The sequence below is a fragment of the Emys orbicularis genome, chromosome 16, assembly GCF_028017835.1.
Source record: "Emys orbicularis isolate rEmyOrb1 chromosome 16, rEmyOrb1.hap1, whole genome shotgun sequence".
NCBI lineage: Eukaryota > Metazoa > Chordata > Testudines > Emydidae > Emys > Emys orbicularis.
Window position 1 is genome coordinate 29,758,159 of NC_088698.1, and position 24,635 is coordinate 29,782,793.

The window sequence follows — 24,635 nt, forward strand, 5'->3', positions numbered from 1 at the left end:
AAAGAAAACCCAAGGTTTTTGCTTTTTGCTTCTGAGATGTGGGAAGTCAGGTTAGATTAACATAATGATCCCTTCTGGTCTTTAACGTCTATGAATAAAGTTTTGTTTTGTTTTGTTTTTAAGTTGCTGGGTTTTTTTACCTTAGGAATGTCAAGTTCACTCTTCACAAGTTTTCCTGTGGGACTTCTTGTGGTTTTTCAGAGATGTGTATTGTGAACTTTTACACCTTAGTTGAAGGGTGAGAGTGTTGAGTCTTTATTTAAGACATTCTGTCTCCAAAGTGTTCATTAGCCATTGGAGCTAAGTACATGATGACCGAAACCAAAGTTTTAATCAGGCTGGCTAAAAGTCCCTTCCCCTCTCAATTGCTGAACTTTCACTCACTTCACTCTTGTGATGGTGTCATGTTAGTAGCTCTGCCGTCATCATAGAATCTTGTAGGGGACACAAGAGCTTAATTTCTCATGTGAAGCAGCACAACTCCTCCCTCACCACCTTTTAAACATTTTATAAACTTTCACGCTGCCTTTCTACATCAGAAAGGGGATGCAAAACCAACTATTTCTCTCCCCTGCAAGCAGGGCTGGCTTTAGGAAGTGCGGGGCCCAATTCGAACATTTTCAGTGGGGCCCCGGCAGGGATGACTACAAAAAAAAAACCACATAAAAAACCCCTTTCATTTCTTCCATGTATTATTTACTTTCCATAACTATATAAATAATAACAAAATTATATATTACGTACATTGCTGGCTGGAGGCAGGGCAGGGGCTGACTGGAGGTAGGGTCTGGCTGGAGGCAGGGCAAGAGGTTCGGGGCTGGCTGCGGGCAGGGCAGGGGGTGTGGGGCTGGCTGCAGACCGGGGCTGGCTGCAGGCAGGGTGGGGGTGTTGGGCTGGCTGGAGACAGGGGCTGGTGCGGGCAGGGGGTGCAGCAGGGGCTGGTGCGGGCAGGGCAGGGGGTGCAGCAGGGGCTGGCTGGAGACGGGCTGGCTGGAGGCAGGGCAGGAGGTGCGGGGCTGGAGGCAGGCAGGGGGTGCAGCAGGGGCTGGTGCGGGCAGGGCAGGGGGTGCAGCAGGGGCTGGCTGGAGACGGGCTGGCTGGAGGCAGGGCAGGGGGTGCAACAGGGGCTGGCTGCGGGCAGGGCAGGGCAGGGGGTGCAGCAGGGGCTGGCTGCCGCTGCGGGCAGGGCAGGGGGTGCGGGGTGCAGGGCTGGTGCGGGCAGGGGGTGCAGCAGGGGCTGGCTGCGGGCAGGGCAGGGGCTCCCCTGCTTCTACCGCCCCAGCTCTTTAAATAGCCGAGGGAGCCCTGGGGAAGCGGCAGGGCTCCAGCGGCTATTTAAAGGGCCGGGGCGGTAGAAGCAAGGGGAGCCCCGGACTTTTTAAATAGCCCCCAGAGCCCCGCAGCCCTACCCCAGGGCTCCAGAAGTGGGGCTCTGGTGGCAATTTAAAGGGCCTGGGGCTCCAGCTCCTGCTGGGAGCCCCAGGCCCTTTAAATTGCCCCCTGGGGAAGCCGGCCGCCCCGGTACAGTGTACCGGCGGCGGCAAGGGCGTGGGGCCCTCTTAGGCGTGAGGCCCAATTCAGGCCTAAAGCCGGCCCTGCCTGCAAGTCCCCTTTAAAAGCTCTCTTCTGCAGCCCACTGAGGTCTAAACCTGCTCTTTGGACTAGTGCTGATGGGCTATATGCCGTGGCTAAGTTCTCTTGGTGTCTGACTTTTTACCCTTGTCCCTTAGGGGCCAAGTTCTGCCAGCGGCTTTCCTGCTGAACATTGTAGAAGTGGAGCTTATTTATGAAGGTGTGAAGTACGCTCTCAAGGTAAACGGTGTCTTGTGTTTTTCCAAGCTTGTGGAGACTTTGGCTTGCGCAGGCATTACTACACATGGCTAGGTAGATTCTGCATGTGTCTCTCATCAGTACAGACAAGCACTTCTGGGTAGGTACTTTCAGTGAAAAGATAGTAAAAAATATCTTCATTATCCATTTTTTTTAAAAAAAAGTCTCGTTTTAAATGAGTTTAACTATTTGTTTTTACAGTATGGAGAATTTTTCTGCTTCCAGATGGACTGTTGCTGGAGTTAATGCGTCTAATAAAGTGCTGGCTTTTCCTGTTCATAAATCCAGCTAGGTAGCAGCTTTAGTTAGTTAAATCACTTTCTTATCATGGGAAAGTGGAGGATCAGCTGAAATTACTGATAATGGTTGAGCTGTAGAACCAGGCTAGCAATTCAAACACTAACCTCAAATCCTGTGATCTAAATCAATGTTTCTCAGCGGATTCTGTGATCTCCCTGACACAGTTTAGGAAGGCAGCAAGCTGGTCCCTGGTATCAAAAAGGTTGAGAAACACTGGTCTAAGTGACAGAGGGGGCATGGAGAAGCCGAGTCCGTATTCCACACTAAATCCTGCTCCCACCCACTACACAATGAGAGCTCGGCTTCTGGTGTCATCTCAAAGGGCTGATGCTCAGCAGCCTGGCAATGCAAGCCTAAGGCTTGATCTCAGTGAAGATTGTAATGTTCACGTTTTAAAGCCTCTCTCTTCGGTATTTTTCAACAGGTTGCCCGTCAGTCTCTGACAACTTATGTCATTATCATGAATAACACTCACATTGAGATAGACGTGCACAGGTTGAATGATGGCGGGGTGCTGCTTTCCTATGATGGTAACAGTTACACGACGTACATGAAAGAAGAAGTTGACTGGTAAGTTAGAGAGCTGACCCATTATCCCACTGCTGCAGATTTCTTCCCAATCTCGCGACTAGACACAGCAGCAATTGCAGCTGCTTCTGCTGCAGGCAGAAAATAGGTTGAGCAGTAACAGAATTTCCCCTCTCCTTAAGCTACCGAATCACCGTTGGTAACAAAACGTGTGACTTTGAAAAGGAGAAAGATCCAACCATGCTGAGATCACCCTCTGCTGGGAAACTGCTGAAGTACACTGTGGAAGATGGAGGCCACATCTTCGTAGGGCACAGTTTTGCAGAGATAGAGGTAACTGTAGGTTAGTGCAGATTGTGTCACGAAGTGGCAAATGGCTTCCAATCTGTATGCTTGATAAAGAGATGCAGATTATGTATATACACCCCTACAATAAAAAAAAATGAAGTCATGTCTCTATTGTGACACTTGGAAAAAAATGACTGTCCTAGGCCCTTGATGTTGCATGGATGATATTCATTTATTACACTCTCTTCCACCAATCCTCATACAGGTGATGAAAATTATTTTGACCCTGGAGGTGAAGGAATCTGGCCATATACGTTATATAAAACGGCCAGGAGCATTGCTGGAGGCAGGCTGTGTCATAGCTAGACTCGAGTTAGATGATCCTACCAAAGTGCACCCAGTGAGTATTGCTGCTGGGACAGAACCAGGTTATTTTCTATTTTCTTACATGACTAATCAGGTCATCCGTGACTTGTAACTGTCTGTCTCTTATGCCCCAGTATCTTAATATGTTTGTTCACTTGGGGTTTTAACACACCAGATACTTAGCAATGATGTAGAATTTTGTATTTGAAAGTGAGGCCTTTATATAAATATTCTGTTGGCCTTAGCTAGTCTGTATCTTAAGCATATATGCCTTTCGGGATTTGGGCAGAAAACTGAATTTTGATTTTTAAGGCTTGATTGAAAATGACTAGAATAAGGAATTCTGACATACATTTTTCTAATGCCTCTTATTTGGCAACTTACCACTTGATTCATTCTGACGACACCCTCCTTTGCATTTTAATTAAAATAATTATGGATACTGAGCAGTTTCCTTGCCTGCTGAGGTTGCACACATGTATTTTTCTAGATGATAGTTTAATTTGAATGAGATCTGCCTCACTTTTCTCTTCTCCACTCCTGTTTTATATTCCAAATGTTTTCTTTCTCTTGTATTTGACCTCAGGCCCAGTTGTATACAGGTGGCCTCCCCACCCAGCAGATGTTGCCAATTGGTGGCCTGAAGCTGCACCAGGTCTTTCACAGTGTCCTGGAGAATCTGATCAATGTCATGAATGGCTACTGCTTGCCAGAGCCATATTTCAGTGCAAAAGTAAGTGCCTTTCTCTAATGGCATCTGCTTCTAATACCCAGAGGGTATTTTAACTGATATATTTATGCCAACAAACTTTTGTTCACATGTAACCATCTTTCCCTTCAATTTCTTTTTTATACATGGATGAAGACCTGGATCTACTCTCAAATCTAGTTTAACTTGTATTCTTGTTGGAATGGTCTCCCACTATCAGTGTGATAACAAAGAGCACTTACCGTATTTCTCTAGGTGGCAACCTTGGGGGGAATTTATAATACTTTGCTGAGCCCCTTAATGTTAAGCATTGGCTGTAGTACATCTTTTGTGCCTTCCATTCATCCAGTGATCTCAAAGTCCTTCACAAGCCTTAAATTAAGGCTCACGACCACCTGTTGTGTAGATAGGTAGGAAGGTGTCATTTCCATTTTATAGACAAGGACTCTAAGGGCATGATTTATGAGAAATGCTGAGCCGTCACCACTTGTACTGAGGTCAGTGAGAGCTGCAGGTGCTCAGCACCTCTGAAAATCAGTCCCCGAGTGACTTTGACCGGGGTTTTATACCTGGTTCGATGCTACTCCCAGCCCAGTGCCACAGTTGAGAAACCATCCTTAATTCCATTGTGCTAGCCCACCTGCCCTGTTGGTTACAGGGCTGCAAGCATAGTTTTCATTGGGATGGCAAGATCCGTTCACTTGCCTTTCCTGACACATCGGCCTCTGATGTTTTTCCATTACATTTTCACAGCAATAATCTTTATTTTGCTTAGATGAAAGAATGGGTATGTGAGCTGATGAAGACCCTCCGGGACCCCTCCCTGCCTCTTCTGGAGCTGCAGGAGATCATGACAAACGTGTCTGGCAGAATCCCACTGTCAGTGGAGAAATCCATTCGAAAAGTGATGGCACAATACGCTAGTAACATCACCTCGGTGCTGTGTCAGTTTCCCAGTCAGCAGGTAAGCCGTACAAGAGGGATAGTCTTGTGTTCCATCCTCTTTAATATCTTGGTGACTATCACAGTCTTTTTTTTCTTTTCATGCTAAACTGGTCAGAATTTTTCAACTGAAAAGTTTTTCTGCTAAAAGACGAGGTTTCATCAAAAATATTAATGGGGAAAATGTCATATACAATAAATTTATTAAAAAATTTTGTTCAAAATTTCTGTTGTGTGTGGGGAAAAACAGCTTTTTTGATCAGCAAACGTTTGTAACAGATATAGTTTAATTTGGAATCTTTTACACAATTTCTCAGCCCTGAAGCAATTTTTCCCCCCCTCTAAAATTGAGCTAACCTCTTTAAGCTATCCTTTTCCTATTTGAAATCTGAAAAAGTTAAGTGTCTCCTCTTCTCCCAGCTGTTACTCTGAATGTTCCATGTAAATGCAGCTGGAATAGGTCAGTGTGCTTGACCTCCATGTGTTTTCTGTAAATAGATTTCTGTCAACCCAGGCACCATTTCCCTGCTCTAAGGCTTTCCAGTGACTGTGTAATGATAAATGTCTGTCTTTCATTGTTCATGAGACACCATGGGTGAGGTAATATCTTTTATTGGACCGATGTCTGATGATGAGAGAGACAAGCTGTGTGGCTCGAAAGCTTCTCTCTCTCACCAACAAAAGTTGGTCCAGTAAAAGGTTTACCTCACCCACGATGTCTCTAATATCCTGGGGCTGACACAGCTACAGCTACATTTCATTGTTCATAACATTGCATGTGATGTTAATTTAAAAAAAAAAAAAAAATGGGAGGATTGTGGTGGGTTTCTGAATTATTCCTGCTGGAACGTAGGCAGACTTGGAATGTCTTGTGGCAGGCAGGTTGGCTGGCTGGCTGTACTGCGCTTACCAAACAAAGATGGTTTTTCTTCCCCTTATAATACTTGTTGCCCTTCCTCTTTGCAGGGTTGGAATTAATGTTTCCAATTTATGGAGACATCTCTACAGCCTTGTAGTGCCCAAGAATGGCAACCATAAAGACACCGGATCAGTCGTGCAAATCCTTACTGTGAATAGTCTCGCTGAAACTAATTGAACTGCTCACATGAGTTGGGACAACTCGCATGCGTGAGGCATTGCAGAACCTGCCCCTAATCTTTGGGGAAATGGAAATTACTTACTGCTGCTCACAGACTGAGGGTTTCAAAGGAGCATAACAGTTAGACACATGGGCTTCTTTGAAAATCCAACTAGAGTTCCTGCTAATTAATATAGTCTCTTAAAAAGGGGAATGTGTGTAGGGCAAGAGAAAAGGGAGCTTCATTTTGGTGTTTTAGCCATTCCTGCTTAGTCACATCCCCTTAGTTTTCCAGACTTTTGTGCCCAAGCTACTTTTTAGCTCCTTCATGCCTGTGTTTCTTCTGCTCTGTGCAGATCGCTAGCATACTGGACAGCCATGCAGCCAGTTTGCAGAGGAAGGCAGACCGGGAAGTCTTCTTCATGAACACGCAGAGCATTATGCAGCTAGTCCAGAGGTGAATGCCTTCCTGTGCTGTGGCACGCCCTACGGTGTGGGAGGTTTCCAGACGTGCTGTGAAATGCTCCATAGAAACTAGTGCCGGCCCTGACTCCAAGGGAGGGGGAGAAGGGTCAGAGCAGCAGGGCAAGCGGGGCCAATGCTGGTGTAGGTGATTGCAGCCTGTGGGAAGGCTGGCAGTGATGCTGCACCCCTCTCTGTCCTGAGCAAGCAGAGCATTGGGTGAGCACCACTTCCTGGCTCATGCACCGAGTGCCATTGTCTCGAGCCGTTTGCCTGCCCCAGGAGAGGAGGATCCATCCTAACTGCTTCCTAGTCCATGTTCGATTCCCAGCAAAAGCAGCGTGGCCAATGTGATGGCGCGTTAGCTCTGGGATGTGGCACACTCGGTCCTCTTCTCTGTTCCCAGGTACCGCAGTGGCATTCGGGGCTACATGAAATCTGTCGTGTTAGACTTGCTGAGAAGATATTTGCAAGTGGAAACCCAGTTCCAACAAGGTCAGAGGAAGTGGTGGTGTGTTTGCCGAGGGCCCGGTGCTTTTCCGCAGGCCGGGGGAACTAACCTAACCAGGGGATGCTTGCTGTCTCCCCAGCCCACTATGACAAATGTGTGATCAACCTGAGGGAGCAGTACAAACTGGACATGACCCCGGTGCTCGAGTGCATCTTCTCTCATGCTCAGGTGTCAAAGAAGAATCTGCTGGTGATCATGTTAATTGTAAGTAGAGATGGCAACCTCTGTGAGACTAGGGTGGGTGTCAAGTCGGATCAGAAACGGCTGTTGAGATGCACCGTAGAGTGTTACCGCTGACCTGGAAGGCAAATTCTGAATACAAGGAAATCAAGAAATAAGGGTGGGAGGGAATGAAGCATCCTGTAGTTTTGTGTTTTGATGAGTGGCTTGATGGTAGCAGTTTTATAGCAGGGATCCGTTGCAGGGTTGTAAGAGTGAAGGTCAAACTGCAGCAGAGAACTCTGGAAAAATTACCAGTGTGGGAAGCTTCCCTGTAATAAGAGGGTTGATTTGAGATATTGCAGCCATCTGTGAAAGGGGAAAATAAAGCAAATACAATGGATTGATTCAGCATGTACGTGTGTGTGTGTGTGTGGTCTCAAATATTCTTACAGCACTTAATAACACTTTACCTGTACAGAGCATCTGATGTAGAGCATCTATAGAGTGCTTTAATATCTTTAATTAAGCCTCCTTATTAGATCTACTTTGCAAATGGGGAGGCAGGTTTCGATTAGAACTCAGATGTGCAGCCAATTACATCAGATTGCCTCTCTTGTATTTTATTGTAAAATTAAACTTCTGCAGACATTTTGAAAGAAGTATTTTGGTCTTACCTGTTTAAAACGTAAAGTTGTTTTCAAACTTTACAACATCTGTTCTTAATGTCTTTGACTGCACCCCCCAAAATTGTTATTGGTGGCTTCTTCACTAGTGGAGCCTTCATTAAATTAGCTTCCCTTTTCTGTACCGACTTTTAAGAAAAGGGGAGGTTTTCTGGCCTGTGCCATAAAGGAGATCAGACTAGATGATCACAGTGGTCCCTTCTTTATATAGATTCCAAGGCCGGAACAAAAAATTGGCTCCATGTGTGTATGTTAGAAGAGAAATGCACGTCTTCCTGGTTCAGTGCACAGACGTTTGTAGGTAAAGTAAGGAATGTAGATGGAGGTTTCTGTTCAATCAGGGTTAGTCATTAACACTGGAAGGGTATTTAATAGGACCAGCTGTGTGGTCGGGACTCCACCATGACAGAGGAGCTGATGGCCATTCTCTATGAGCTAACACAGCTCAGTAAAACGGAGCACTCCAAAGTGGCTTTGCGAGCCAGACAGGTTAGTATGTTTCGTGGTTTACACCATGTTGTTAAATGGTGGTGATTTTCCCCCCAACCTTCCCCTTCTGCCTCCAAATCACAGCCATTTATTTAGATTCTTTTTATATGTAGGTTTTGATTGCCTCTCACCTCCCTTCTTATGAACTGAGACATAATCAGGTGGAGTCCATATTCCTGTCTGCTATCGACATGTACGGCCACCAGTTCTGCCCTGAAAACCTAAAGGTTGTGACTACTACTTACAATTAATTCTAAAGCACGGGATTTTACCTTTTACTTAGTTCTTAGTGAAGCAGTTTGATTTGTAAGCCATTTATTTCAAAAGGCCTTAAAAAGGCATTAATGTCTTGCAGCTTAAGCTATTGATGCTAGTATATATCAGACCATGTGAAATGCTGCTTTCTGATCTCTTCCAGACAAAGGCCCATAGCACAGGGTCACCCTCTTTCTGCCACTCTCCTCCGAAGGGGTAGGAAGTGAATGGAGGATTCTGTTCCCCTAGCAGGGAAACGTGTCCATATGCTAGGAATTGAGAACTGTGGTGACGGGTACTCTAGATTACGCCTTAAATCATTCGAAACCCTCAGTGTGAACTGCAGGCTAACGAATCTAGCAAAAGCTACTGAGGGAGCTTCAGGATTGGAGCAACTGCAGCTGTGTAACTTCCATCTCTTCTTCGTCTTTCATGCCAGCACTGGGTTGTTCAAACCTTGTCTTGCGCTGAATTCTGTTTTCCTCATGACAGAAACTGATCCTCTCGGAAACCACCATCTTTGATGTGCTCCCTACCTTCTTCTACCACTCCAACCAGCTGGTGCGCATGGCAGCTCTGGAGGTAAAGGGTGAATTGAAGACTTTGGCTGCCATTTATTTAGAAGAAATGCAGGTCTTAGAGCAGGAGCTGCTTTTAGTGCCAGCGAGAGAGGCTGTGTTGCCCATGGTGGTTGCTTCAGTGGTTGGCCATGGGAAAGCACTCTGATTTCAAAGTAAATTCTTCTCCCGCCTCTTTGCTCAGGTGTACGTGAGGAGAGGATATATCGCCTATGAACTAAACAGCCTGCAGCATCGTCAGCTCTCAGATGGCACGTGTGTGGTAGAGTTTCAGTTTATGTTGCCATCATCGCATCCAAATAGGTAGGAATGACCTGCACTTAGTCTGTTGCCCGGTTCTACGTGGTTATTGATAAACTCGACTTCCATGCACAGGCGCTGACTTTTCAAAGTGGCCGGGGGGGCTCGACCCCCAGCTCTGCCCCAGGCCCCATCCCCACTCCACCCCTTCCCCCAAGGCCTCACCCCCATCCCACCTCTTCGCACTCAGTTGCACCCTCTCCCTCAAGTGCGCCATGTCCTTGCTCCTCCCATCCCCCAGAGCGTCCTGCACGCTGCGAAATAGCTGATTGCAGTGGGCAGGAGGGAGGGAGAGGTGCTGATCGGTGGGGCCTGCCAGCGGGCAGGAGGCGCTGGGGGGTTAAGGGGGAGCTGATACGGGGGCTGCCGGTGGGTGCTCAGCATGCTTCCATGGCTTGATAGCTTTAACGATGGATACGTGAGGGAGTTGGAGCATTCTCCCTCCCCCCCACCTGCTTTTGTAAAGCTGTTTAATTAATTTCTCATTAACTCAATGATGGAGACCCTCAATGGGAAATTATTAAGCCTTCCTAGGTGGGCTCTTAGTGGATAAATCCCCTTTTCCATCTGGTGCATGGTGTTGGGTTTGCTGTGTGAACTGAAGAGCCGGTGTTTCATGCTGTAGCTCACCGAGTTGTTCAATACTCTGATTTCAGAGGCAACAGCCTCACTTTGAGCAGGTAGAGTGCAGAATTTTCTCTTTGAAGCATGAGAAGTGATTTTCGCCTGCTGCATTAATACTCTACCCAATGTGCCCATTTCTCTCTCTCTTCCCCATGACTTACTGGCTGCTATGGTGGCACTTTGCTCTCTGGCCGGCAGGGCAGAATGGGTTCTTTCTGAATCAGGCATCCTTAGTGGTGTTGGGAGATGGGCAGAAGTTTGCACACAGTCTCATCCCTCAAGCTAAGCGGATGCTGCTCTGGAAGCCGAAATCAGAACAAACCCTAAACTACTAAGCGGCGTAGTAGTTCCCTCCGTGCACGCTGCTTTTAGAATGTGAGGGGAGAGCTGTTAGAGGCAGCCAGATGTGCCTGGCAGGAGAATAAAATAAAGACTTGAGATTTTACATCTCCAAAATGCTCTGTGGGTGTTACTCCTTGTCGCATGGCTGGGAGCTGAGCTGGTGTCTTCCCCATTCTGTAGATGAACTCGGAGGTGAAAGGACTCGCCATGGGTCACGCAGTAGTTCAGTGATAGAACTACAGTAATGAACAGAACCCAGGAGTCCTGAGTCCCAGTCTTCAGCTTGGCCATGACCGTGCAAAGTAAAGCTGGCCGGGTTAACGTAAATAGTACCAACAGCAAACATAGGCTGCTCTCTTCTCAGAGCCCAAAGGATGTAGTTCTGTACTGGCAACAGTCCAAAAAAGGGCTCACGTCAGGGAAGACCTCTTGGATCTGCCGGTCTGTTTCTACTGTGAATTAATTAACCCTGTTGCTTAGTTTGGAGCCTATGTCCTTGTGCAAACCCAGCTTGGTTCTAGAGAAATCACAGCCCTGTGCTTATTTGCTCCCTCTTTTTTTGGCGCAAATAGAGCTCTGTTAATGCAAATGAATAATTTAGTATTAACCTCTGGCATGGTGGACTAACTGTGAGATGGGGGAAGGACCTGCTGAAAGAAGGAAACAATCTCATTGCAAAACTGCCCCAGGCAGAGGCAGGAATACTAGACTCCCTCTGTGCAGAACTCGGTCACTGGTGCTCTGCAGGGGAGACTGATCCAATCTTACGCTCCCTGACTGGTATGGAAGAATTTTGGATGATGGGGGGTGCAGTGCCCAAAGCCCCCCAAGAAAGGGGACTTGCCTTGCTTGCCAGCATTATTGGGCTCTCAGTGAGATCCCACCCCAAATTTAACCTACCTGTGATGCAAGATAGTATCAATGACCCAAGAACTTTGAGGCTATGGGGTATATTTAAGATTATAGCAGATCCCTTTATGGAATACTGCCCAATGATGCCACTGGCGCTGTGTGATGGAGACATCAGTAACATACGCCTACAGGGTAGTAGTGGGATTGTCAGGCTGAGGCTGGCACTGGCGTGTTTTAAATGTGACTTGATGGAGGGCCTGGAAACGAAGGGAAATTCTTACAGTTCTCGTGAGCCAGCGTTGCGAGTCGGAGCACTAGCAATTCCTGGGAATCCACTAACCAGGAAACGTAAGAGATCCGAACAGGTGGTGTGTTTTTTACTCCAAGAAACAAATGGCTAGCACGGCGTGGGGTGAGCATGCTGCAGATAGCCAGTGAGCCCACGCAGAGTTAAAATCTCCACCTGTTCCTTGCACTGCTGGCTGTCTCCAGTGGAGGAACTGGGATCACTGAGCTGTCAGTGAAAAGGAAGAGGAAGCTTTGGGGCCCTCCAGTGGGACTACCCGGGAGGATGGGTTTGTAGGGCTGAGTTGACGCTGCCAGTGTTTCTGTTCAGTGCCTTGCATCCAGCTCCCGAGCCACGTGACTTGCGCAGAAAGGCTATTTTCTCATGTGTGTGCATGTTTTCTATTATTATTGGCATGTGGCTCTCCATGACAGGCCCCTTTTCAGACATACGTAAGCTGGGTAGATTGTTCTTTCAATTTTTAAAAGAATGTAATAGAGAAGAGAGCTGTAGGCACCACATGGCAATTAAAATCACAACCAATGAAAACATTGCCCAGCAGTTTAATAAAATGGAAAAACATATCAGCAAACCCCATCCCACTGCCCCTAAAACCACCTACCCTCAGCTTTCCCCAGAAACCCCAGGGCCTGTCAAACAGAGCGCTTTTGCAGTAAGCTTGATGTGATTGTTAAAGGGTTTTTAAACTGATTGTATTCACTGAATAGTTGTCACTAGGTCTGATCTGGGCAAAGAAAAGGAAACCCTAACAAGACACTGGTGACTAAGGAGGCAGTGTAGATGGGATTCTTTACAGACACCTCAGCTCCGGTGAGGGGAGGGGGCGGGAGATTTATACAGGTAATTCATTCTCTCTCTCTCTCTCTCTTTTAAATGAGAATGAATTCTAGATAAGCTGTTTCCTCGTATCACATGCATATTACCCGTATCCATGTCCTATCTAACTGCTCTCTTGTTCTTCGTACAGAATGTCTATCCCGATCAGCGTATCGAACCCTGACTTAGCCAGGCATAGCACCGAGCTGTTCATGGACAGCGGCTTTTCTCCTCTGTGTCAGAGAATGGGAGCCATGGTTGCTTTTGACAGATTTGAAGATTTCACAAGGTATGGGGGGAAATAAATAGAACACGTAGTGTTAGCCAAACACCATCTCCGTTATGCTAACCCAGTACTACCACTGTTATACCAAAGCAAACCATGCGAGTGTTTAGTTCTGTGCACGGTCTTCAGTCTGACTGTTAAGAAATGCTCTGAGTCCAAAGGATCTTGCCAAAGCTCAGGCAGCGGGAGAAGTTGTTTCCAGCATGACACTCAAAGCAGGGGGAGATGATGATTCACTTAGGCAAACTGTTGCTTTTTTAATTCATGGAAACACTTGTTAAAGAGAATGTAACTTGTAACTCTTCTGGAGTGCTTGCCTCTCTGTGTGTAGGTCCTTACGGCCCTTACTACCATAGTATCTGAGTGCCTCACAGCCACTTAATGGGTTAATCCTTACTACACTCTTGTGAACTTTGGAGGAGGGTAGGTTAACAAGTGACTCCCAAGGTCACAGAGGGAGTCTGTGGAATTGAGTCCCAGGCGAGTTTTTCCTTCGCTGCTGACGTACCCAATTCCCTGCTGAATGCTTGTCCTCAGGGAACACTCTCCATAGTTCGAGGCTGTTGGCTTTTGTATTAGGTGGGTTGTGTGCAAGGACTTCTCTAGCTTGATACAGTCACTGACTTATCCACCACACACTGTTTGGATTCTGCCAGGAATTTTGATGAAGTGATCTCCTGCTTTGCCAACCCACCCTCAGAGAGTCCCCTGTTCAGCGAGGCGCGATCCACACTCTATGAAGTAGAGGACAATAAGGTGAGGCTGACGTCTGGTCATGTCCTTCTGGAGACACAGCGTGAACACTTCTGGGACTGACCTCACCGTCTTGTTTTCAGAACATCCAAGAGGAGCCCATCCACATCCTGAACACAGCCATCCGATGGGCCGGCCACCTTGAGGATGAGGAGCTGGTGCCAGTCTTCAGAACCTTTGCTCAGTCAAAGGTCTTGTGCCACATACAATATTCTGCTTATAAACTTGGGGTGCAGCTCCTGTACAGTATGCTCACCTGATGTACTACAGCTGTCACTTCAGCCGTCCTGGCAGGCAATGTGTAATGCTCCCATTTGTGGAGTTAATGGTAATGTCTGTCAGAGTTGTCTGTTTTCCTGGGGGTGGTGATTTAAAATACCCTTGGGCACATGAAGGCTTTGCCGGTGACGTGACGCTTGTCTCCTGCTTTTCATACAGAAAAACATCCTTGTTGACTGTGGCCTCCGGAGAATCACGTTTTTAATTGTGCAGAAGGTGAGCAGAGAGAGGACTTTGAGTTGCAGTATCATTTTGGTCATGCTTTCAAATGTACACTCAATATAGTTTTTAAAGACTAATGAATGATGGCTAGATGTTACAAGCCTGTTACAGACATGAGTGTTATGTGTTAGAGGGATAAAAGAAGGACATCAGTAGAAGGTGTTATGGATGGTTATAAGCAACCTGACAGGTTTCAGAGTGGTAGCCGTGTTAGTCTGTATCAGCAAAAACAACGAGGAGTCCTTGTGGCTCTTTAGAGACTAACAAATTTATTTGGGCATAAGCAATCTGTTAGCCTCTGTAACAATAGATTGACATATCTATTGTGTGGCTCTTTATAGGAGGGTACTCTTAATATAAAATGTGAATGTTATTTTGTCAACTCAATTTTTTGATGGGGTGGGATGGGTTCAGAACAAAGATGTTACAAGTTGCTCTTCCTCTTTTGGGGGTGACTTCACTGTCTTGTGTTTAAATGCCCTTTTTGCTAGTACAGGTGAGAATTGCTTGAGCCTCCTGTCTGTATTTAATGCCATTGCTGGGTTAATTCTGTTAATGTGTCTGTTTTTTTCCCTTTTGTAGAGCGAATTTCCAAAGTTTTTTACATTTAGAGCAAGAGATGAGGTAAGGCTCATTGTCCGATTCTACTGTCTGATGTCTCTTAAGTCAGCTCTAGAAATAGTGAAATTATTCCAAAGTCAAACAGAGGTTTTGCTCTCTTTTCTGGGGTGCACTCAGTTTGCAGAAGACAGGATTTATCGGCACTTGGAACCAGCCCTGGCCTTCCAACTGGAGCTGAATCGGATGCGTAACTTTGACCTGACCGCTGTCCCCTGTGCCAACCACAGGATGCACCTCTATCTAGGAGCTGCCAAAGTGGAAGAGGGCAATGAAGTTACTGACTACAGGTTTTTCATACGAGCCATTATAAGACACTCTGATCTCATCACTAAGGTAAAAGGACTTAGTGTTCCTTATGCTGTGACTCGAAATTAACACAGTGTTTTTGTCGCTTTGTCCAGACCTGTACAGCTCTCTGGAAGACTGTTGTGCAGGGAGGGATGGGCCTGTAGTGTATTCCTACCTCTCTCTCTGAATAGGCATGTGCTACTCATTTTTAGCCAGTCTGCTGTGGCTGCCAAGATGGGGACCAGCTGTGAGGATGGTTCTGAGATGCAGACGCATGTTGGCTAGATGTAGTAGAAACAACTGGCCATCTGTGACACTTTCTATCCCCCATCTCTGTAGTGTCTCGCAGACGTTGATGAATTTATCCTCACAACTGCATGCTGCCCTCTGGGGAGCCTAAGGCGCAGAGATTGAAATGAGTTGCCCATACTGATACAGGGCGTCTGTGGCTGAGTTGGGGATTGAACCCCAATATCCATGGTCACTGACGCATTAATGGATAGTGTTCAGAAACACCCAATGGGAAAAGCTATGATTTCCTTGCTGTTGTTTTACTCTGGCTTTAAGGACTGTGATCTAGGGTAGCCAGGGTGTGGGTCATTTCTTTTTTGGGGGGGTGCCCAAACTTTGCCAGTTTGAAGGCTGGCCTGCCAGGAGCTCAGGATTACACGCCCAGTTGTGTCTGTGAAGGAGCGTATTGCAGCTCTGCTCCTTTTTAATACAGGAGGGTGGCACATGGAGACTGCCGGTGCCAATGCCCTGCTCTGACCCTGTCACGGCCGTGGCCTATGTTTCTGTATTACAGCTGGAGGCTAAGGCTGCACTTTGCTCACCAGCCTGATTCAGGCAGGGACAAGCTTCTGTCTTACCTGTGGCGGTATTGCCGCTCGCTATCCATTCCCAGCTCACATGCTGCCTTGTGCCCTGTTCCAGGAGGCCTCCTTTGAATACCTGCAGAACGAGGGTGAACGGTTACTCCTGGAAGCAATGGATGAGTTGGAAGTGGCCTTCAGCAACACCAGTGTCCGCACTGACTGTAACCATATCTTCCTCAACTTTGTGCCTACTGTCATCATGGATCCGTCCAAGGTGAGCTTTGTCAAAGTGGAGAACAAGCTTTCTGGGGCAGTGGTCACCTCTTTGGTCTGTGTCTGTACAGTGCCTAGCATCCCAGGATCTTGGTCCATGACCAGGGCTGCAAGGCACTATGGTAATACAAATAATCAATGACTTTTTCTTTTTCACTTCTAATGGGCACGAAAAATGGAACAGCCATGTTTTTTCCTGTACACAGAGGTTTCACAGTTGTAGGTTTGGCTATAGGGGCAGCAATTGGGAGGGATGGGAGACGTTTCTTCCCCCAAGTAGTGACCATCCTGTTGCTGTTCCGTTCTCCCTCCACCCTCTCCCCCATTCCACTCCATTAGCTGTAGGACTCAGACTCCCAACACCTCCATGTGGCTGCGTCGCTGTGTGCTTTGCCTCCTGTTCTAACTGCGTGCTCCTGGTGGAGGTGCCGTGTGCTGGGGAGATGCTGAGACCGCTAACATAGGAATGAATTAGTCTGTTAAACTTAGACCTGCAGGAATTCTCATGTAAAATGGTTGGTGAGTGGTACTGAGTGGCTGCCTGCCAGCACCAGGGGCTCAATGTGGGTGGTGCACTGGACCCTTGCTTTCTGGGCTGTCAGGAACTGAGAAGCAGGGAGGGAGGGAGGAGATTGAATAGAAGTGTAAGACTGGAAGGGACCTTGATAGGTCATCTAGTCCAGTCCCCTGCACTGAGGCAGGACTACCTGTTATCTAGATCATCCCTGACTGGTGTTTGTCTAACCTGCTCTTAACCTCCAATGACTGAGATTCCACAACTTGTTCCACACAACCAGTTTGTTTTTTCTTGTCAGGCAAACATGTTTGGCAGCACCAAGTTGCGCTCAGCTGGAGGGAACTGGGAGGGTGTTGCAGTGATGCCGGAGATCAGAGCAGGGAGGTGGTGGTACAGGGCCAGGGAAGGGGGACGTCTAGCAATTTCTCATTGGTACACGTTTAAATGTCTGTGTGTGAAAGCTTAAAAGGAGCAGGACAGGGAGAAGATGCTCTTGTGCTTAGACTTGTGCCATGTTACGGCCTAGAGTGTGGTGTTACGTAGTCATGAGACAAATCGGCCTGTCTGAATGAAACCATTTGAGATTCCCCTGCCAGATCGGCAAGCATGCCCAGGTGTCTGGCGTTTGTATCCCTAGATCGAGGAGGCTGTCCGCTCCATGGTGATGCGCTACGGCAGCAGGTTGTGGAAACTCCGGGTCCTGCAAGCTGAAGTGAAGATCAATATCCGTTTGACTCCTGTTGGCAAGGCCATTCCTATCCGCCTCTTCCTGACCAATGAATCCGGCTACTACCTGGATATTAGTCTCTACAAAGAAGTGAATGATCCCAGGACTGGGAATGTGCGTGATTTACACTGGAGCTAATGCAGAGTGTATTTAAAAAAAAAAAAAAAAAGTCTGAAAACGTTTCCCCTCTGCTCAGACTCTCTCCCCCCAGGCTTTCCTTTCACCAGATCTTGGTACCATAGTTGAGCAAGTACAATTACTCAATTATGGTAGCATAAGGAGGGACTTCTGCACCTGTTAGGGCTGGAGTCAGTAGTTCCTGGCAGGGCTTCCTGGGAGCTGCCACTCAAGGTGTTACAATTCCTGAAAATATTGTAACAAGTCTGGGGCCACAGTTGTCATTCAGCTGCACACTGTAGCTACTTGGAACCTCCAAGTGACATCATGAACAGAACTCTGACCCTCCTGCTCCAAAAGCACCACTTAAGCTAGAGGAGAATTGCTGCCAGCTCTGAGGAGTATGGGGCTTGTGACACATAGTTGCACTGTTCTGATTCCGAGCAGCAGAGGGCAGTGGTGCATGCAGACACTACTAGTTCATTACAATATCATCTGTGACTTCCCCACCCAAGCTGGATACATTGTTCTTTTATATTGAATCCAGTTATCACTGAATGTGTAGGGCAGTTGTCATATACTAACTGATCTAACATTTCTAAACCACTCTGAGGGATTGTGCATTAACTTTGTAAGAACAATTCACCTGCATGGGAGGGGAACTGACTCTCTGACCTTCCCTTTAGATTATGTTTCACTCCTATGGGGATAAGCAAGGACCACAGCATGGGATGCTGATTAACACACCATATGTTACCAAGGACCTGCTCCAGTCCAAGCGCTTCCAGGCACAGTCGCTAGGCACTACCTATGTATACGACTTCCCTGAAATGTTCAAGCAGGTAAGTCCTGCTAAGTAGCCATTGGAAATATTCCTGTCATTTCCTTTCCTAGTTCCATTTCCAGCTTTCCTGTTTGGGGGGGAGAGGCCGAGGGGTGAACCCTCTCTACTCCCAACTAACATAAAAACAGGTTCATTTATGTAAAGTGTTTTCTATGGAAATCCTCAGCTGATGTACAATTGACACAGCTCCACTGACTTCAGTGGGGGAATGCCAGTGAAGGAGCTGCACCAGAATGTCCTGTACAACAAGAAACAAAGCTGAGCTATGTTGTCAATTGTTCTTGTCCCCTCTTTATTTAAATAACTAGAATATCATTAAGTGGATGTTCATTTGTGGGGCAGCAGTAGCCTTTGAACTGCTTCAGCACATGGTTTCTGTCTCATCTGGTGTGTGTGTGTGTGTGTGTGTGTGTAATTCTCTTAACTGGTTCTTTTGCAGGCTATCTTTAAATTGTGGGGCTCTACAGAAATGAACCCCAAAGATGTTCTAACCTACACTGAGTTAGTGTTGGATTCCCAGGGGCAGCTGGTGGAGATGAACAGGATACCTGGAGGAAATGAGGTATGAACAAAATGAGTAGGTGGGAGACAGTGTAGAGCTGGGGAGGTATGTTATGGTAGTGGGAAAGACAGAAAACAGAAGGGAAGAGGTGTGGGGGGGAAGGAGAGAGGAGGAAACAGATGCCAAAGACAACACAGAAAAAGATTCATCGTGATCTGTTATAGGAAGGAAAAGAGAGAGAGAATGGAGTGGAGCCAGAGAGAGAGATTAGTTACAGAATAATGAAAGGAAGAGATGTAAGTTGCACTTCTGTACAGCGCATTATGTAGAGAGCTGATTGACCTGTTACAAGTAAATATAGTCCCAATAAATGGTGCACAACAGTTTGTTCCTTTGTCTCACAGGTGTGTGGTGGCACAGGTGCCTCTCAGCCTGGCTGAGTCCTTAGGTGTTGGGACAATTTTTCAAGCCTTGCCTATTTCACTGGCTTTTTTTTTTTTTTTAGTTTGGCTGCATCACTTTCAAGTGGAGCCCTTCCTCCTGCCTTGCAAGATGCTGCGCAGGGTTTGTTATGTGGTGCATCTTGGAGGAATGAATTGAATCGCATAAATGGTTAGGGAATCGTGTCGGAGCTGTGACTGACTCTGTTTCCCAGGTGTTCTAGCCACTTTATCAGAAGCCTGAACTTCTGCAAGTTGAACAGATCAACCTGAGTTACATTTTAAAGTTTGGAGAATGCTGTTGGGAGTAGAAGCTGTGTGTGTATGCAGAACCATTGATTAACAGAGCGTAGCCTAAAACTAGTATTTACTTCCTCTCAAGAAACTTGCCCTTGTGACTTTATATCTCTTTGAGCAGGTTGGGATGGTTGCTTTCAAAATGAAGCTGAAAACCCCTGAGTATCCCAAAGGCCGAGACATCATTGTTATCAGCAACGACATCACCTACAAGATCGGCTCCTTCGGGCCCGAGGAGGATCTGCTCTTCCTGCGAGCTTCGCAGCTGGCCCGCTCAGAAGGCGTCCCCCGGATCTACATTGCAGCGAACAGCGGGGCACGGATAGGGTTTGCAGATGAGATAAAGCACATGTTCCAGGTAGCCTGGGTGGATCCCATGGATCCCTACAAGGTAGGTGCATGTGTCTCATTACAGTCGGGGGGAGGGAAAAAACCTGCTCTGCGAAAGACCCAATTTGGGAATCAGAAGGGTTGAAAGATGCAACAGCAGCCCTGAGATTAAATGGGATTTGATAACATACGGGGTTAATACACAAGTCCGATTGCAGAGCTCCACTCACAAGCAGGTGTTCCCCCCCCCCCCCCTCCACATACCCTCCATCCGCATCCTGTCTGCTGGCTGCCACCTTTGGGCTGTGGGATCTGCCCCACCCATCTCTGCGGTGTCTGGTGAACCCACTAACTGGATCAGGAAACCAGAAGGTGGCACTAAAATGCCCCTTTCAAAGCAGGCCGCAGGAGAGGGGGCAGCCTGAGAATTCAGTGGACTGATTGTAGAGGCTCAGTGGTGGCTGATGGTCAGTTCTGTGCATGTGGTGCAGGGTTCTTTGTGCTGTGCATGGGTCTAAAGCTAGATTTATTCTTTTTGTCTCACAGTCCAGGCTAACAAATAACCCTACGGTTAAAATAACAATGGGCAAAATTTTCAAAAATCCCAAAATGACTGAAGGAGCCTAAGTTTCATTGTCCAAAAGTGAGCTAGGTGCCTAAGGGTATGTCTACACTACGAAATTAGGTTGAATTAATAGAAGCCGGTTTTATAGAAATCGGTTGTATACAGCCGATTGTGTGTGTCCCCACATAAAATGCTCTAAGTGCTCTAGTCGGCGGACCGCATCCACAGTACCGAGGCTAGCGTCGACTTCCGCAGCATTGCACTATGGGTAGCTATCCCACAGTTCCCGCAGTCTCCGCCGCCCATTGGAATTCTGGGTTGCGATCCCAATGCCCGAATGATGCAAAACAGTGTCGCGGGGGGTTCTGGGTACATGTCGTCAGGCCCCTCCCCCTCCGTCACAGCAACGGCAGACAATAGATTCGCGCCTTTTTACCTGGGTTACCTGTGCTGACAACATACCACGGCAAGCATGGAGCCCGCTCAGCTCAGCTCACCGTCACCATATGTCATCTGGGTGCCGGCAGACGTGGGACTGCATTGCTACACAGCAGCAGCAGCTAACTGCCTTTTGGCGGTAGACGGTGCAGCATGACTGGTAGCCTTCATCGGCGATCTGGGTGCTGGCAGCCGTGGGGCTGGCAGCCGTAGGGCTGCATTGCACCAGCCCTTGCCTTTTGCCTTTTGGCAGTAGATGGTTTATTACGACTGGTAACCGTCCTCGTCGTACAGCAGTGGCTGTCAATCATGGGCACCTGGGCAGACATGGTCAGTCCAGCAGTGGCTGGAACTCCGTATGTCCCCCAGTCCCCCATCCTGCTGCCTTCACAATGACGATGATGGCTATCAGTCGTAGTATGCCATTTTCTGCCAAGCGCCCTGTTGGCTCATCGCACATTAGCAGAGTCTTCCCTGAGCAGCAGATCGTGCAATAGGCCTGAAGGCTACTGCCAAGCGCCCAGTATTTGCTGCCAAGCACCCAGAAGATGCCGAGGGCTATCAGTCATGCTGCACCGTCGTCTTAAGATGTAAAAAATAGATTTGTTCTGTATTCATTTGCTTCCCCCCTCCCTCCGTCAAATCAACGTCCTGCTAAACCCAGGCTTTTGAGTTCAATCTTTGGGGGGGCCATTCTGTGTGACAGTTGTTTGTGTTTCTCCCTGATGCACAGCCACCTTTCTTGATTTTAATTCCCTGTACCTGTACGCCACGTCGTCACTCGCCCCTCCCTCCCTCCCTCCCCTGGTCCGTCAGATACTAGTTTTGCGCCTTTTTTCAGACCAGACGCCATAGCTAGCACTGGGATCATGGAGCCCGCTCAGATCACCGCGGCAATTATGAGCACTCTGAACACCACGCGCATTGTCCTGGAGTATATGCAGAGCCAGGACATGCCAAAGCAAAACCAGGACCAGCCGAGGAGGCGAGTGCAGCGCGGCCACGAGAGTGATGAGGAAATTGACATGGACATAGACCTCTCACAAGGCACAGGCCCCAGCAATGTGGAAATCATGGTGTTCCTGGGGCAGGTTGATGCCGTGGAACGCCGATTCTGGGCCCGGGAAACAAGCACAGACTGGTGGGACCGCATCGTGCTGCAGGTGTGGGACGATTCCCAGTGGCTGCGAAACTTTCGCATGCGTAAGGGCACTTTCATGGAACTTTGTGACTTGCTTTCCCCTGCCCTGAAGCGCCAGAATACCAAGATGAGAGCAGCCCTCACAATTGAGAAGCGAGTGGCAATAGCCCTGTGGAAGCTTGCAACGCCAGACAGCTACCGGTCAGTCGGGAATCAATTTGGAGTGGGCAAATCTACTGTGGGGGCTGCTGTGATCCAAGTTGCCAGGGCAATGAGAGACCTGGTGATATCAAGGGTAGTGACTCTGGGAAACGTGCAGACCATAGTGGATGGCTTTGCTGCAATGGGATTCCCAAACTGTGGTGGGGCCATAGACGGAACCCATATCCCTATCTTGGCACCGGAGCACCAAGCGCCAAGCTACCATGGCGGACGGGATAAGGCAGCCCTCCCCAGAAACCTTTTGCAAAGGCTTTGGGAGTACATGAAGGAGAGCTTTCTGGAGATGTCCCTGGAGGATTTCCGCTCCATCCCCATACACGTTAACAGACTTTTCCAGTAGCTGTACTGGCCGCGATTGCCAGGGCAAATTAATCATTAATCATTAAACACGCTTGCTTTTAAACCATGTGTAATATTTACAAAGGTACACTCACCAGAGGTCCCCTGTGTGCCCTCAGGGTCTTCGTTGAGTTCGGGGGTTACTGGTTCCAGGTCCAGGGTGACAAACATATCCTGGCTGTTGGGGAAACCGGTTTCTCCGCTTCCTTGCGGCTGTGAGCTATCTACATTTCCTCCATCCTCCTCTTCCGAACCCTCTTCCCTGTGTGTTTCTCCAGTGAGGGAGTCATAGCACACGGTTGGGGTAGTGGTGGCTGCACCCCCTAGAATGGCATGCAGCTCCGCGTAGAAGCGGCATGTTTGCGGCTCAGCCCCGGACCTTCCGTTTGCTTGTCTGGCTTTGTGGTAGGCTTGCCTTAGCTCCTTAATTTTCACGCGGCACTGCTGTGCGTTCCTGTTATGGCCTCTTTCCTTCATGGCCTTGGAGACCTTTTCTAATATTTTGCCATTCCGTTTACTGCTTCGGAGTTCGGCCAGCACTGATTCATCTCCCCATATGGCGAGCAGATCTCGTACCTCCCGTTCTGTCCATGCTGGAGCTCTTTTGCGATCCTGGGACTCCATCACGGTTACCTGTGCTGATGAGCTCTGCGTGGTCACCTGTGCTCTCCACGCTGAGCAAACAGGAAATGAAATTCAAACGTTCGCGGGGCTTTTCCTGTCTACCTGGCCAGTGCATCTGAGTTGAGAGTGCTGTCCAGAGCGGTCACAATGAAGCACTGTGGGATAGCTCCCGGAGGCCAATAACGTTGAATTCCGTCCACACTACCCCAATTCCGATCCCCTAAGGCCGATTTTATCGCTAATCCCCTCGTCGGAGGTGGAGTAAAGAAACCGGTTTAAAGGGCCCTTTAAGTCGAAAGAAAGGGCTTCGTCGTGTGAACGTGTCCAGGCTTAATTCGATTTAACGCAGCTAAAGTTGACCTAAACTCGTAGTGTAGACCAGGCCTAAGTTAAGGTGCTTAACTCATCATAAGCGAATGGGACATAAGGACTTAAGGACCCTAAGTAAATTCTATGCTTTGAAAATTTTACCCAATGAATTTAAGAGTTTCTGTTTATTCTCATAGCCACTTGTGGGCATTTGCATACATTTTATTGCGGTTTGGTGATGCTGTATCAGTGTGTTACGTGTAATATGGTGGTATATTGATATAAGAACGTGTGTGTGTGTGTGTACGCATTATAAAATGAATACATTACTGTGCTCTTTATAAACTTAAATTAGCAAAATACATGTACAGCTTTATTATATATAAGCTATTAGATTTTTTAAACTACCAGTCAGTGAAAACTGCACTACAAGCTGCTTATGCTTGTATTGTAACAGACTTGAACTTTTGCAAGTAGCAGGCGCCTGTTGGAAATCGTGTATTTAATGGCTATGCAGGCAGCTTCTTCAGCTAATTCTTTCCCGCTTTATTGGAAGGGGTTCAAGTACCTGTACCTGACGCCACAGGATTACACGAGGATCAGCTCTGTGAACTCCGTGCACTGTGAGCATGTAGAGGAAGGAGGAGAGTCCAGGTGAGTGGGTTTTTATTCAAGTCCCTGCGTACGTCTACACTGCGAGCTGGAGGTGTAAGTTCCCCGCTGACCTCTGATGGAGCCAGCACACTGAACCCGCCACCACGGTACACGGAGCTAGCTGCCCCGAGCATGTACCCAGTGTCTTGGACTTGTCAGGTATTTAGATTTATCCCCATCGCACCCCTGTGAGACAGTGAAAGTATCGTCCCCTTTTGCAGATGAAGAAACTGCAGCTTGGAGAGGCAAAGGGCCTCACCCTAGGTCACATGGTGTCTCCTGTGCCTGGGTCCCAGGCCTTACCTTGCACCTTGTGAAAATGAGCCCGTTCTGTTGTCTTCTCTGGCTCTGTATTGTCTCTTCCGCTTCCCCACAGGTATGTCCTAACTGATATCATCGGTAAAGATGAAGGGTTCGGTGTGGAGAACCTGAGAGCATCTGGTGCCATTGCTGGGGAGTCCTCCATTGCTTATGATGAAATTGTGACCATTAGCATGGTAAGGCTTTTGGAATCATTAGCTGATTGTATGAGCCATTCTCCTTCACTCTTATCCAGCACATGAGGTGCCTGTGGCATTTGCTTCTAAAGCCACACGGGATGAGACTGCTC

At 47.7% G+C, this 24,635-nt stretch overlaps 1 protein-coding gene across 4 annotated transcripts in view; it reads left to right on the forward strand.

The window, feature by feature from the left end:
• The window catches only part of ACACB (acetyl-CoA carboxylase beta), a 57,498-nt gene that overhangs the window by 23,129 nt on the left and 9,734 nt on the right, over positions 1-24,635 (forward strand). The window contains exons 14-41 of one of the 4 annotated variants that reach the window (XM_065417784.1): positions 1,731-1,812; positions 2,555-2,700; positions 2,841-2,991; positions 3,212-3,346; positions 3,899-4,045; positions 4,797-4,985; positions 6,398-6,498; positions 6,910-6,998; positions 7,094-7,218; positions 8,235-8,348; positions 8,462-8,575; positions 9,096-9,185; positions 9,366-9,484; positions 10,138-10,161; positions 12,574-12,711; positions 13,365-13,464; positions 13,545-13,652; positions 13,900-13,978; positions 14,377-14,392; positions 14,547-14,586; positions 14,701-14,916; positions 15,805-15,960; positions 17,114-17,317; positions 18,007-18,162; positions 18,604-18,726; positions 19,525-19,794; positions 23,928-24,025; positions 24,402-24,522. In XM_065417784.1, the coding sequence (XP_065273856.1) occupies positions 1,731-1,812; positions 2,555-2,700; positions 2,841-2,991; positions 3,212-3,346; positions 3,899-4,045; positions 4,797-4,985; positions 6,398-6,498; positions 6,910-6,998; positions 7,094-7,218; positions 8,235-8,348; positions 8,462-8,575; positions 9,096-9,185; positions 9,366-9,484; positions 10,138-10,161; positions 12,574-12,711; positions 13,365-13,464; positions 13,545-13,652; positions 13,900-13,978; positions 14,377-14,392; positions 14,547-14,586; positions 14,701-14,916; positions 15,805-15,960; positions 17,114-17,317; positions 18,007-18,162; positions 18,604-18,726; positions 19,525-19,794; positions 23,928-24,025; positions 24,402-24,522 (3,451 nt within the window). Of the gene's footprint in view, positions 1-1,730; positions 1,813-2,554; positions 2,701-2,840; positions 2,992-3,211; positions 3,347-3,898; positions 4,046-4,796; positions 4,986-6,397; positions 6,499-6,909; positions 6,999-7,093; positions 7,219-8,234; positions 8,349-8,461; positions 8,576-9,095; positions 9,186-9,365; positions 9,485-10,137; positions 10,162-12,573; positions 12,712-13,364; positions 13,465-13,544; positions 13,653-13,899; positions 13,979-14,376; positions 14,393-14,544; positions 14,587-14,700; positions 14,917-15,804; positions 15,961-17,113; positions 17,318-18,006; positions 18,163-18,603; positions 18,727-19,524; positions 19,795-23,927; positions 24,026-24,401; positions 24,523-24,635 lie in introns of all 4 variants that reach the window. The other 3 variants (XM_065417782.1, XM_065417783.1, XM_065417785.1) reach the window with 3 other exon arrangements.